Source organism: Atta colombica, unplaced genomic scaffold (genome assembly GCF_001594045.1).
Source record: "Atta colombica isolate Treedump-2 unplaced genomic scaffold, Acol1.0 scaffold12, whole genome shotgun sequence".
In the NCBI taxonomy this organism is placed as follows: Eukaryota; Metazoa; Arthropoda; class Insecta; order Hymenoptera; family Formicidae; genus Atta; species Atta colombica.
In genome coordinates this window covers 4590175-4604190 of record NW_017259206.1, presented here as the reverse complement: position 1 = coordinate 4604190, position 14016 = coordinate 4590175, and the positions used below count along the sequence as shown (strand labels likewise).

Sequence of the window (14016 nt, the reverse complement as noted above, 5' to 3'; positions counted from 1 at the left end):
CTCTCTCTCTCTCTCTCTCTCTCTCTCTCTCTCTCTCTCTCTCTCTCTCTCTCTCTCTGTCACTTTCAGTTACGTTTGAATTATTCGCGACACAGAAATTAAGACATCTTTTAATCTTCGATCGAGCTCTCTTTTTCCACGCTATCTTTTTCAATTCCTTTGAAGTATATTATCAATCGGAATTTTCTCTCATGATTCAATACTGTTTTCATTGAAATTAAGATTATAAAACACATAAAATAGAAAAACATTAATGACTTTTAATGATATTATCAAAATAATACTTACAAAATATTCTTCTATTATCTTTTTGTTTTTATACACTGTTCATTTTATACACTGTTCTAGATATTGATAATGGATAGCATAATTATGTCCAATTATTTCCTTATCGAATATGAAGTCCTAAAAGCGACAAACGATGTTCTTTTCACGGTAAATTTTTACGAAATATTTCTGATAAATATTCTCTCTCTGCGAAATACGCATTTTGCAGTGCGTCAGTCAGTACAGTATCATGCGCGTTGCACCTGCACCGCCTATGTAGATATTCGTACATCGATGCAGCAATTTCGTCTCACCTACTGCCTTTTCGTTGAATTTCGTTCGACCGATATTTATTCGAGCCACTCCCAATCACGGTTCCGTCCAAAATTATTCGAGAATAAAAATCGAATAATTTCATAAGTCGTAATAGCTAAATGGAAATTTTAAACATAGAATTTAACTCGAAATCAAAATTCATGTATCATCGTTCAATTAAAACTCGTGACATCTCTGCTGACGCATCTCCTGTGCACGTCGAAGAGTAAAGGTGTTCAAAATGAATAATATGATTGTATATTGCAATTAATTCAGATGCAACACGAATTAAAAAAGAGATCGAAAATACATCTAAGTTCGGCAAAAACCATAAATTGAAGCAATATAGTGAGTTTTGTATTACAATTCGGAGTAAATGTCCAAAATAAATGTATCATAAATACTAGTAAATGTACTAAAATTCGTGAAATATTTTTCATAACATCTCTACGGGTGTAGAGATCCTTTTATGGAGAAAATTGTACACATTCAAATAAAATTTACGAGTAAACGAGAAATACTCAACGTTTAAATTTTACTTGATATTTCGCAAATTTTCTTTGGAAATAACACAAATTTTTTACATTTATAAATTTATTACAAATACAAATTTAATTATTATGTTTATGGTATCTGAATAATTCTTACAAAAACAAAATTATATCAATGAGAAACTTATTTCGCATTTGAATCAAGAAAACAGTAAGGCATTCTCAAGAAAGTTTAAAATAATTTGCTGTCGTAAAATAATAAGAAATAATATATTGTATTCTGGAAATTGGAGAAAGTGTAACAGCAAAAGGAATATCTATTTACAGATGTTTCAATATATCGTGTCTGTTTTTTACGGAAATGTCGATATCTCATATCTTAACTAAAAGTTTTGCGTGTGCACTCTTGTTACGATATTCTACTATCTCGGGAATACAGAAGAGAATATAGAATAAATGGAAGCAAAAGATACATCATTGGGGCTTTGGCTTTGGTCCAAAAAAGACTCGACAACTTCGTCGATGGTATTCCGACCGACTGCGAAAATAGAAAAATATGCTTCTTCATTCGCTGTTCTGCGACTCGTTTATGTATATTTTAATAAATAACAAATAGCTGTAACAGAGTTAGTAACTGAATTACACGATAATTAATAAATGATACTTAAAATTCGGAACGATAAAACGCGAAGAGAATGATGAGCAAAATATTACAAAGTATCATTAAGTTTTTAACTGCAGATTAATAAAATAACGTCGAAATATATAAAATACAATGATTCGCATGTGCAAAATGATATTTGTACTCGCTCACAAACTATAGTGAAATTAATTCATTCAGTGATGAATTAATGCACTCGTGCAATTAATATAGCTATATGCAATATGATAACATCTATTTCGAGTATGTGTACTTTGAAACGGACCAAATTCGATCGCTAATATATGTATAAGCCATATAAGCTAATTTAGGCATTTCCGCTTATGCTATTGATTTTATCGTTCGTCCATGTAACACGGATTCCACTTTTAAAATGGAGATTGCAGTATGATTGCCTGATAGGCTGCACACCACAAATTGGGGTAGCCTGTACTCGGTATCGATTTTCTTTGAAAATTCAGTATGTAACACGATTAACGGAGGATCTACGGTAATTGCAATTTTAACCGTAATTAAGCAATGCAGGATGGAAATTAAAACGAGCCAGTATGCAAAAATAAATATTGCTGACAAAATTAAAATTCTTATTTTAACCAAATGCAATGTTTTATTCAATTTTTACGTTGCATTATTATTATTTATTGGTATTTTATAATGCAATCGTACAATGTGATAATTTTAATTATTAATTGCTTTTATATAAATTTTTTGACGTAATAATCTATATATAATTATAAATTATTTCAAAATTTATTCTCCGTGCCTTATTTTTTTTATATGCAAATGATATACGATTATATTCGATATACGAAATATTTGATAATTAATATATAATTAATAATTCCTTCTAACTAGTGTAAATTCAAATATAGAATATCTCTTATCTCTTATCATTGGGACATTCATATTTTCGAGGCATGAAATGCATACTTCCGTCCGTATACAGATGCACTTTCCAGTATGAAATGAGACTACCAATCTACATTTGAAGAATTTTTACGAGAGGTTGGACATAGGAGGATTACGTAGGTGAAATACGAATGAGAACATTCGTCCATCTCTTTCCTTTTCTTTTTATATTTCTTTTATATTATATAAACAAGTTCGTTCTGGATTTTGACTGCATTTAAAAAAATTCGAAAAGTAGAATTTTATATTTAAGCAGAATATGTAAATATCATGTACGGAAGTCTATCAAATTAAATGCGCGATGAACTTATCTTTATTCTAAAAAATTTTAATTAACCGATTTTGATCGATGTTTGATCTACATATTATTTATTACTTGTCTCTCGTGAATCTTTTTTCTATCTTAATTTTTAAAATAATACATAAGTCTTAATAATAATTTACTTCGAGGAAACTATCACAACTATTCGCAATCAATTCTCCTTGAAATAAGTTGTTAAATACAAAAATCTATGAGATAGGGATATATTTTTAAAATATTAGATTTTTTGGAAAATTTAAACACACATTACTGCAGTATACAAAAATTTTTGTATAAAACATTTTTCATCTCATTCATTGTACATCTCATTCATTGTACATTTCGTAGAAATCAAATATAAGTGTCAACTTATTCTTTAGTACATACCTTAGTTTTTGGCATTCTTACTACACGATGGGTCTTTCGTGTTCTGGATTAATTAATTTTCATCACTTTTACAAGCATATAAAAATTATTAAGCAATTTTTACATATATTTAGACATCTTTAGAAAGTATTTTCAAAATTGTATATTTATAATAAAGTGTTATATACAATTGTTGTATATAACATTGTAATATATAAATTAACGAAAAGAAATGCGCAAGACACGAAAGATGTGTATTAAAGGTTAAATTTGATTCCTACTTGAAAAGGATTGTTTTATCCCTTAAATTTCAGATTGAACCGATATAAGAAAATATACATAAATATATAAAAAAAAATGTCTTAAATTTTACAACATATATTTCAAAGAGAATCAAGTCGATTCCGGATAGTTATGACAAGTTCCTTAGAACTTCCTTGAGAATAATATGATAATAATGATAATTTAGTCATTAAAAAGCCACACATAACTGGGACAGGTTTTAGTCAATCATAACGAACGTAACAGCAACGAATGTAAAAGTGTTTTTGGTCACGATTAACATTCATAGGTTACCTCGCCGGTCGCGAAAGTTTATTGATATGTTTGTAGGCTGCGTGCCAACTCGAACGAAATTTCACCTTCTCGCGCGTTTTATCGAAACGGAAGTAACGAACGAATACTTTCACGAGCTCTTCCGAAATGCGCGGATCCTATACGGAGAACTCGTGTTGAAACGATCGATGATACTTATTTCGAGTTTCGATGATATTTGGTAGTACAATCGCGAATAATTATTGCAAACGAGACTCGAGCTGTAACAGGAAGTTGGCGCATTATTCAAAGCAGCTTTCAATGTCATTGAGGTTAGTCACGCGATGCAGGGCACATGTTATCGTATCCGTACTGTAAATCAAAGATATCAACTTCTAATTGCTTCGTCCAGCAGTAATAAAAAGCTCAAAAACTTTTTTTTCATTATTAAAATATATATTATCACAAGAGTAAAATATATTACTTTCAATTAGCATAAAAATTCTATAAAATATTTTTCTTTCAAATCACTTTTCCCAAAATCGGATTGGTTGCTTCAAAGTTATCATTCATGAAGTAAAGTCTAGAAACGTTGATTATAAAATAAAGAAATGAAAAAAAGTTTTATGCAGTTAAAACTACAGTGAATTTGATTGCTCAATCGTTAAAATGATCGTCGCTTTTATTACAGTTTAAATTCTCTCTCTACTAATACATACAAGTTAGAATTTTAAGTATCTACTACGGTGAGAAAATTTTTATTTAGCACAAGTAAATTTCGCTGCCGATATATTGACGCGCGCAATTTCGACAAGTGGCGGTTAAGGAAACACGCGTACCTCGGAAATACCCAATTTGTCCTACAAGAGGTGAGTACCATTACAATTCACGTGCCATTGCATTATCTCCTGTATTCTAATCTGCCAATCGTGCATCTAAGCTTTTATCGATCCATCACCATTGTCGTAATCATTCTCGTTTGTTTATCAGTCGCCTTTGCACTATCACTCTATTAATGATATCACCGTTGAAATTTTATCATACTATTATAGCAAACGAACAGTATCAATGATGTTTAATCAACCAGTCTATTCCGTGAAATGTATCGCGACTGTTGAATGCTTGTGTAACGTACAAGTGCACAGCGAAACATTGTGCAATGTGCTCTAGTTCGTCATCGGTTCGACCTACGAGGAGTTGTATTGTTTTGCGTATAAAGTGGTGAGTGGTGAAAAGAATATCGTAATTTTTTTTGAGAAAATAATAATTCAATTTTATAAATTGATCAATGTATTTGTCATAAATAATCTTTTCTCGCAATGTCAAACATTATTATATAAATATCAAAATTTCTTTTCTTATATTATAAACAATAGTTCTCAAGATCTTTTGATTTTTTTATTTTATCGTGAAGTTACTATATCTTAACGTGTGTAGTCGTTCCATATCAATTTATCATTCGTATAGAGAAAAAAGTAATGTGAACCCCACTTAAAATTTTTGTTATAATTGATATCTTCCAAAAGAGATATTTTTAATCTATTTTTAAGCCGGAATCAGACTATGCATTGAAAATTGAGATTGAAGATTGAAGACTGAAACCAATGAGGACAAAGGAATTTTAGCTCCTATTATTTTGATTGATCATATTTCAATCTTCAATGCATAGTCTAATCTTCAATGATTCCGGCCTTAGATCAAAATTGTGAAATCACTGTGCCGTCACTGTACGACCTTTTTATTGACAATTGGTGTTTATTTATTACGATATATTAAAGGAGATATATTTAAATTTTTTCATTTTTGATTTTCAGTATGAAGTTTGATGTGATTTAAAGTTTAAGTATAACAAGTTTATATCTTAATTCTTAAAGTATTATTCTATTTTAAGTAGATAAGAAAGCTTGATTAACTATATTTTCGCTAGAATATAATTAAATGTAAACTTTGTTAAGGTTTCTGTATAGGGTTTTCCTCAAAAGCGGGTGATGTGAGCTTCAAGTTTTTAACAAAAAAACATTGTAAAGCGGTATTTTTTGTTAAAAATATTTTACCTTTGTGTTTATCATTTTAAAATGATTTTAAAAAGTCCCTATTCGCGAAGCAGAGAAAAGATGACAAATATTTATGACGACAGAATCAATGCAAGAATATTGTTTGGAGAATATTATTAACCGTGTTCATGAAAAGAAACTTTTGAATCTGATAATATCTCAATACATTCAGAATTTTCTATAAATTTAAGCTTTATGGAAAGTCTAAATAAATCTGAAAAAAAAACAACATTTTGTAGAAATATAGAAGAAGACTCCTTTACTATCACATTCAGATTGTAATATATGTCTTTTCAATTAAATGATTTGGTTTGCTATCTTAATCAAGTGTATATATTATATAAAGTTTGGATTACATAAATATAATTGAAACAATAAAAATTATACAAAAATGGAGACTCACTTACTTTTTACTCTATTATTTTACTATATTATTGAAACCAAAAAGCTAAGTGTATGTGAAATATTCATAATCTTTTGAGTCAATAAAGACTAGAATTTTTCTTATCAAGACAAAAATTCAAAGACTTTTCTTTGTAATTTTTATCAAAACGATCTGAATTTTTCATTCCTTTGTCTTCTAAAGAATTATAATCTTATCGAAAATAGGACTATAATTCTTCGGAAAGATTTTCAATGTTTAAATATCATATCGCTAAAAATAACAGCATTAACTTTTCGTGACTCACCTCGTGCACGCATATCGACAACTGACCGAACATTCTTGTTAAAACGTCGCCGCGTGTGGCGGTGCTCTTTAGGGATTCCAAGCTCGTCGAGGCTCGTCCAGTACGTGCCGCTCTTTTATCATGGAGTTTCGCCCGTATCGATCGACCAGTCGTTGCAACAACCAGTTCCCACTAGACAGTCGCTTGGAATCATTCGCAGACGTACCTTCGCACGATATCACGGTCAAGGTGGAGCTTTCGACGGATCTAAGATGACAACTACCAACCAGGCTGGTTGTTCACCAACCTGGAGGATTTGCACAATTCTTCTGTTAGTCTGCAAGTTTGCGGCCGCGAATATACAGACCTTCGTCGTGAGCAATACCGTAGATGATCAAATCGGTAAAGATTTCTTCGTGGGACCCTGTCTAGTTAACACTAATCAGACGTGTCCCGATGAAGAAGTGACGTTCTTTCTCTTTACCAAACACAATCCAGAAGAGGGACAACAATTGTTTGTGAACGATACCAGTTCAAATCTTGCCGATACTAATTTCATAGCGACGTTGCCCACGAAGATCATTGTTCATGGTTACAATTCGGATATGCAGCTAAGTTACTTGGTGGATGTTAAGAACGAGTATTTAAAGAGGGCCAGTTACAATGTTATAGCGATCGATTGGCACCGTTTGGCGATAGCACCTTGTTACCCCATAGCCGTCCATAACGTGCCTCACGTGGGCGACTGTCTGGCACAGCTGGTTGACCGTCTAAGAGACTACGGTGCCAAGGACATTCACGTAATCGGCTTCAGTTTGGGCGCCCATGTTCCAGCTTTCGCGGCCAACGTACTACGACCATACAAACTTACGAGAATCACTGGTCTCGATCCGGCAATGCCGCTTTTCATTACCGTCAATAAGGACGAGAAACTCGATTCGAGCGATGCTGAATTCGTCGACGTGTTACACACGAATGCCTTTATTCAGGGTAAAATCGAACCAAGTGGTCATATTGACTTTTACATGAATGGTGGAGTCAATCAACCTGGTTGCTGGGAACATGGAAATCCCTTCGGATGCAACCACCACAGGGCGACGGAGTACTTTAGCGAATCGATCAACTCGAAAGTCGGTTTTTGGGGCTGGCCATGTCCCGGTTTTGTAGCTTATCTTCTGGGTCTCTGTCCGCCCAGATTTCCCGCGGTACTGATGGGTGAGGATGTCAATAGGAAGTATCAGGGTTTTTATCTGGTAAAGACGAAGGCGCATAGTCCATACGCGGAAGGAATGTTCACGGTGGAGGATTTTTATCAGCAGAATCTTTATCAGTGATTACGACAGTAACTCATTTGAACATTTTTTTCTCAAGGTAGAGGAAGACTACATTACGAAGATAGACTATATAATTTGATGAAACGTAAAAATATGGATATCTTACTGCAAAAACGAAAAAGAATCTTTCTGTTAACTCCCCCTCGCGTGTCGGGAAGTTCGAAACGTCTCGACGATGTATTTTATTGAGGAAATATTGTAAGTTATTCAGTCGTAAACTCTAAATAGAATACATTCAAAGATATATGAGTCTTTGAAAGAAAGATATATTGCGTAAATTAATTGACGCATTATATCTTAGAACTTTAAAAAAGTATTATGTAATCTGTATGTAAATAGCTTTTATTTTTAAAGATAGTGTAATACAATTAATTACAAATAAGCTTTGTAAGATCCTACGTAGAAATTTATTTAGTTGCTGGAAAAGTATTTGTTGTTATATATTACAGTTCATAATGAATTGTTACACATTATTACTATGAATGCAAAATGTAAATAAGAACAAAGTTATTTCGATATATTTTAAGGGCTTGAAAGCGATATAAAAAGTATAGATATTATTACTATTATACATATATAAAATATTGTGTTATAAAAATTTTCAAACAAATTTATTTATGATCGTCTCAAGTGATGACTTACAAATATTATTTTTAAATGTGTAGAACTTTACAATCAACAAATTTATAATTCATATTTATATACTAATACTATATATAAATAATATTTACAAATTATTACTCGAGATAATCATAAACAAATTTGTATAGAAGTTCTTATAAAATAACGTTGTATATATGCATAATAATACACGCAAAGATTTTGCTAAAGAGTACTTATCTAATAAAAATTTAATAAGATACAGATCTGAAAATAATTTTATTATAACCATCAAAATAATGTAGGATGCTCAAACTAATTGCAAGAATTTTTTTATAGTATTACTCATCATGCTTAAGATTCCCGCGTAATCATTTTAATAATCCAATAAATTTATTTTCAAATGTGTATCTAGCTAAATTTTTAGATACTTTAGCAAAATCATTCTTTCCATATAGTAGTACCGGCATAATATGGAAAAATTATGCATATTCCGAGAAATACTACTATGACTAAAACTTTTGTTATATACCAGTACTTGACGTCTCCAATACTATAATGTTCATTAAAGTTTATAGAATATTATATAAAAATAGGAGTATAAAATTATTTTGCTATTCAATTTCTGCATCAACCATGACAAAAAAAAAAGAAAATGTAATTAAAAGTAATAAAAGAAAGACACATGGATATTAAATAATAAAATTTTATCAATCAGGTTGATTGTTTCAATTGAATAAAATGACTAGTGTTAAACTAGAGACTCATGAAACATTTCAAGTACAGAAGCTGTTATGAGCTCGTGAATGTAATACTGCACAAGAAGATTTAGCAATAATTATGTCAAAGTCAGACAACTGCAATGTTGAGATCTGTTAATTGATATCTGGTTAATTGATATCTAAAATCAGAGAAAATTGGGAGAATATGATCGCGATGTGCTCATACAGTTTCTTATCGATCCAATGTACAACGTTCGAAAGTTTTTAATCGGATCTGTCCATCTATCTGTCCATCTTTTACTTGTCTATCTATCAAGTTATTCATTTGTTTCAATTGTTTCTCTTTTGACACATTGTCACGATATTGTTTAAGCATCAATCTCGTCTCACGCTATTTATTATTCTATAAGTATTCTTCGTACGTATAACAAAACAAATATGCGGCTGATTTTTAAAAAATATTAATATATATATGACATATCGTATTATATACGTCACATAATAGAGTTTGAAATGAAATACGAATTGATTGAGAATATATTATAAAAAAAATTTTCTGTGAGCACCATTTATCATTTTATTTTTTTATTTGTCTTGATTATCGAGAAAACATATTGAAATGCTCGATATCAAGGAAATAGTAGTTCTTATTGAAAATCCGAAAGCTTTATGAACTAATGCTGTTAAGTTCTCAAGAATTGATCTCAGGAGAATAAGAGTTATTATTACCAGTTATATGTCATAAAAAACATTTTTCGAAAATAATGTCGCACAATAGCCGATTATTTTCAATTTAACTGAGCTTTTGCAAAAATATTTTTGTTACATTAAAATTTTTATAATTAATTTTGTGATGTAATAATATACATATAAATCATTATTAGTTAAGTCGAAGTACGTGTTAATTATAATGTAAAATATATTTATTTGATACTTATAATAATCCTGATGATGCCAAAATTAATGTATCGGTATTAGTAATACTTTGACAAATAAAGTAAATGAAATTTTAGAAAAATAAAGTAAATGAAATTTTAGAAATTGAACAAATTCATCTTATTTAAATCTGAAAATATTCCAAATTATTTTTAGATATTTTATTATCAATTAATAACATCAAGTAAAATATTCAATATCGATATTAAATATAATTGAAAATTTGATTAAATGTTCTGCGATTATAATATTCTATATTTTGCTTAACTGTGACAGATATTCTTTGTAAGTACAAATTTTCGTTTAATCGTATATATTCGTTATATCACATGTTATGTTACAACAAAATAGATTTATTATAATAAGCATACAAATATATATTCAAAATGTATATTGATTTACACTACATTTACACTTCACTTTTATCGATAAATGTGTGCATTAATTTCTGAAATTCTATATATAATGTAAACTATTATTACATGTCCTAAATGTATATTCTTATCGGTCAAAATGAGATATAAATAGACTATTGTATTTAAAAATAGGAATCAAATAAAATTTGGCAAACTTATTTTATATGTTATTTTAATGATTATTATTCTTTTTATTAATTTATCTCATTTTATATCACATTAAAAAAATTACTAATAATTATATATTTTATGTATACCATTTGCGCATTTGTAAACTTTTATTCTCCACAGAGTGGAGGGAAGGGATCATATATCCACATTTTATATCATTGATTATATATCAAGCGAAATTAAATATCATAATTTGTAATTCTATAGTTCATAATTATATCTTCTCGTGACAAAAAATTTTTTTTCTTTAATTTTCAACGATGCTAATACATTTTTTACGATTTTAATAATAGATCGAATAATCCGAGACAGTTTAAGTTTTTTTACAAAAATTTATTTTTGTAATTGTTCATTCTTAATTATGAGATACCTAATATTATTGCAATCTCTCTCTCTCTCTCTCTCTCTCTCTCTCTCTCTCTTTCTCTCTCTCTTTCCCTCTCTTACTCTTTCTCTATCCACACGACCATCCGTTAACCTCATTTTCAGAGAGCCGCACATATAATGCGATTCAATCAACTTAATCCGCGGTATCAAAGCATTTGGAATCCAAGCGGCCTGATTCGAATGTTAATGAATGCGAGAACGTTCCTGGGGATTTCGCGCGATTGTATCCAAACAATTCGTTAGCAACTAACGAGATCCTCGTTACCAGCTACGTGACGGCAAGAATGATTGGAGTAAAAAGCGCGAGACGGTGAGTGATCTCTCTCTTCCGAGTAAACTCAATTGTCATAGTTTAAAACCGAACGACAAATCTCGTCGCCAGCAACAGGTTGCACTCGACACTAATTTGTGAGATCGTCGTCTCGCGTCTGCCCAATTAAGACTCTTAAATCAATTTCGGACTAGTTTCTTTTGAATACAAGATCGACGTGATTGGTAACAGGCGACAAATCGCTGTCATTAAGCACCATTTTGAAGATACATACAAATTGTTATATTATTATTGCTTTAAATAATTAAACTTTTCAGAAATTTAAACTCTTTAGATATAAAATAATCAAGTTTCTCTGGAGGCTCTTATAATAAAAGTCTCTCTCTTATAATAAAATTATAAATGCAGCGCATTTACAAACATCTCCTTAATGTTAGACTACTACAGAATGTATTCTTGTCGCTCGCAACTGCAATTTCTATTCTTATCGAATGCACAAAGCATATCTCTTGAAAAAAAAATTAACATCAAACGAGGAATTGTCTATCTTGCCTCTATCTTTCCATTTGCAAACGGAAAACTCGACTGATTATCATACTTCGCGAGCGGTTAACGGCAGTCGTATTAAAAGTTGCTCGAATAGTTGGGCGAAGCATTTCCTTGAATATACAATTTAAACTTAAGCGGGGAAATGCACATCCTTACTGGCCGCAATTCCGCATTCTCGCCATCGCAATGGACCGTCGAGGGAAGAGTTGATGGAAAGAGCTGATTCGCGCTAGTCTCTCACGTGAAGTGCTCAAGAATGCCAATCTCGGGAATAGAACGCGAGAAGTCTTCGAGAAAATAGAAGGACTGAGGAAATAGAAAGAAAATAGAAAGGAAAAGGAGTGAAACTTTTCCAAAAATGCTCCGAATGCATATGTAATATTCATAAAGAATAAATCATGCAACAAGTAGATAGTACTCTGTTATTACAACATGCGATGCAATGGAAATAGAAGGCAAACTAATTAACAAACTTAACTTAGATAGCTTCTCAGCAAGTTATACAATTTTCTAATCAATAAAAAATATAAAGATTTAAGATGTATGTTTAAAAATTTATCAATCTCCAAAAATATATCGTATAATTTTTCGAAAAAAAATTTGTTTCCCAGAAGCCTTTTTTACGGGACTTTTTTAATAGCTTTACTTGTAACGAATTTGGTTTCTCGATCCACATTTATATGGAGGTATATCACGATATTGTACGTCCAGATACTCGACATTGCACGCGAAATAAAAATGTGGGAGGAAAATCCTGTGTAGTCCACTTTCCATGATTTATCCCGGCATATGCGCACACAAACATGTCTCTCTCGGCTAGGTGATATATACGCATGCCCTCGCAGGCGTAGTATCCGAGATAATTTGAATTCGCCGAGTGGAATATAATTTAATAAAACTTTACCGCGCGGAATTCGCATTAACTACGCGTTACCTTAGTTCTGCCTCCTCGGCTGCTTACTTTATCCTGGGATTGTTTTCGTAAGCAAATTTCTTTCGTAAGATTTACGATAGTCACGATTCACGATGCTATACGTTTGAATATTTTGGAAACTTGGATAATTTTCTCTTGGTATTATCAACCATACCTGTATGTACGTGACTGGTAGTTTCTAAATAATTGCTGATTCACGCGATTAGCATTGAATATTTCGAAATTATGAGATAAGTTCGCGCAATCTCAAATGTGCCAATGATACGTGCTGCCCATATTTGAAATCATCAAAACTATTTTATTCTACGTTTTTTGTTCAAAATCAAATAATGATTTTTCAATAATCGAGAAATATTTAAGATAATTATGAAACTGCGTCGAAAAATTTATAATGCTACTCAAGCACATGGAATATTCAATTTTCCATATGAAATCCAACATGAAATTCGGTTCTCTATTAATTCCAGTGCAATGGAATTGGATATATAATACGTCGATAACGTATTACAAAGGTGTGATTCAATATAATATCCATGCAAAATCGCTCAAAATCGTCCCAACAATTTATATCGATTACGTCACATCTCAATAATAATTTTGTAAATCGTATAGAAATTACCATCAAATAAATATATTCTCTTTTATTAAATGACAATGAACTGAATAAACTACACTAAACTACATTATTAAATTTATAATGGCAAATTATAGTCAATTTGAATTATTTTTAATCATTTCGTCATTGTTCCTATTTAATATTTAATATGTCGCTAATTTAATTAAACAATGGAGTTTCTTGAATAAATAATTTATTCAAGAAAACAAATTAAACTTGACTCGAATTTAGTTTATTATTTACTAAGTACACATATTAATATGGATGTTGTTTATTTGGAAATTAATTATAGAAATAGATTGATTTACACATGGAAATTAATAATAACACACAATGTTATTCTCAAAGGATCGGGATTTGGGAATATAGTTTGTCGACACACAAAAAAAATATCAATTTACTGCTAGGAAAAGTGATTACTCAATTTATTTTCTCTCTTTTAAGTTACTCTCGTTTATCTTTAACAAAGAATATTTTTTTGATAAAAATCTTAAAATATACTTATTATAAAATT

The 14016-nt window shown here is 30.6% G+C and overlaps 1 protein-coding gene across 1 annotated transcript in view; it reads left to right on the top strand.

The window, feature by feature from the left end:
* The window catches only part of LOC108694492, a 104208-nt gene extending 96171 nt beyond the window's left edge, over nt 1–8037 (top strand). Inside the window, exon 6 of the mRNA XM_018204044.1 lies at nt 6660–8037. Within this exon, the coding sequence (XP_018059533.1) occupies nt 6660–7900 (1241 nt within the window). The 3' untranslated portion in view covers nt 7901–8037. The remainder of the gene's footprint in view (nt 1–6659) is intronic.
* The last annotated feature ends 5979 nt before the right edge of the window (nt 8038–14016 follow it).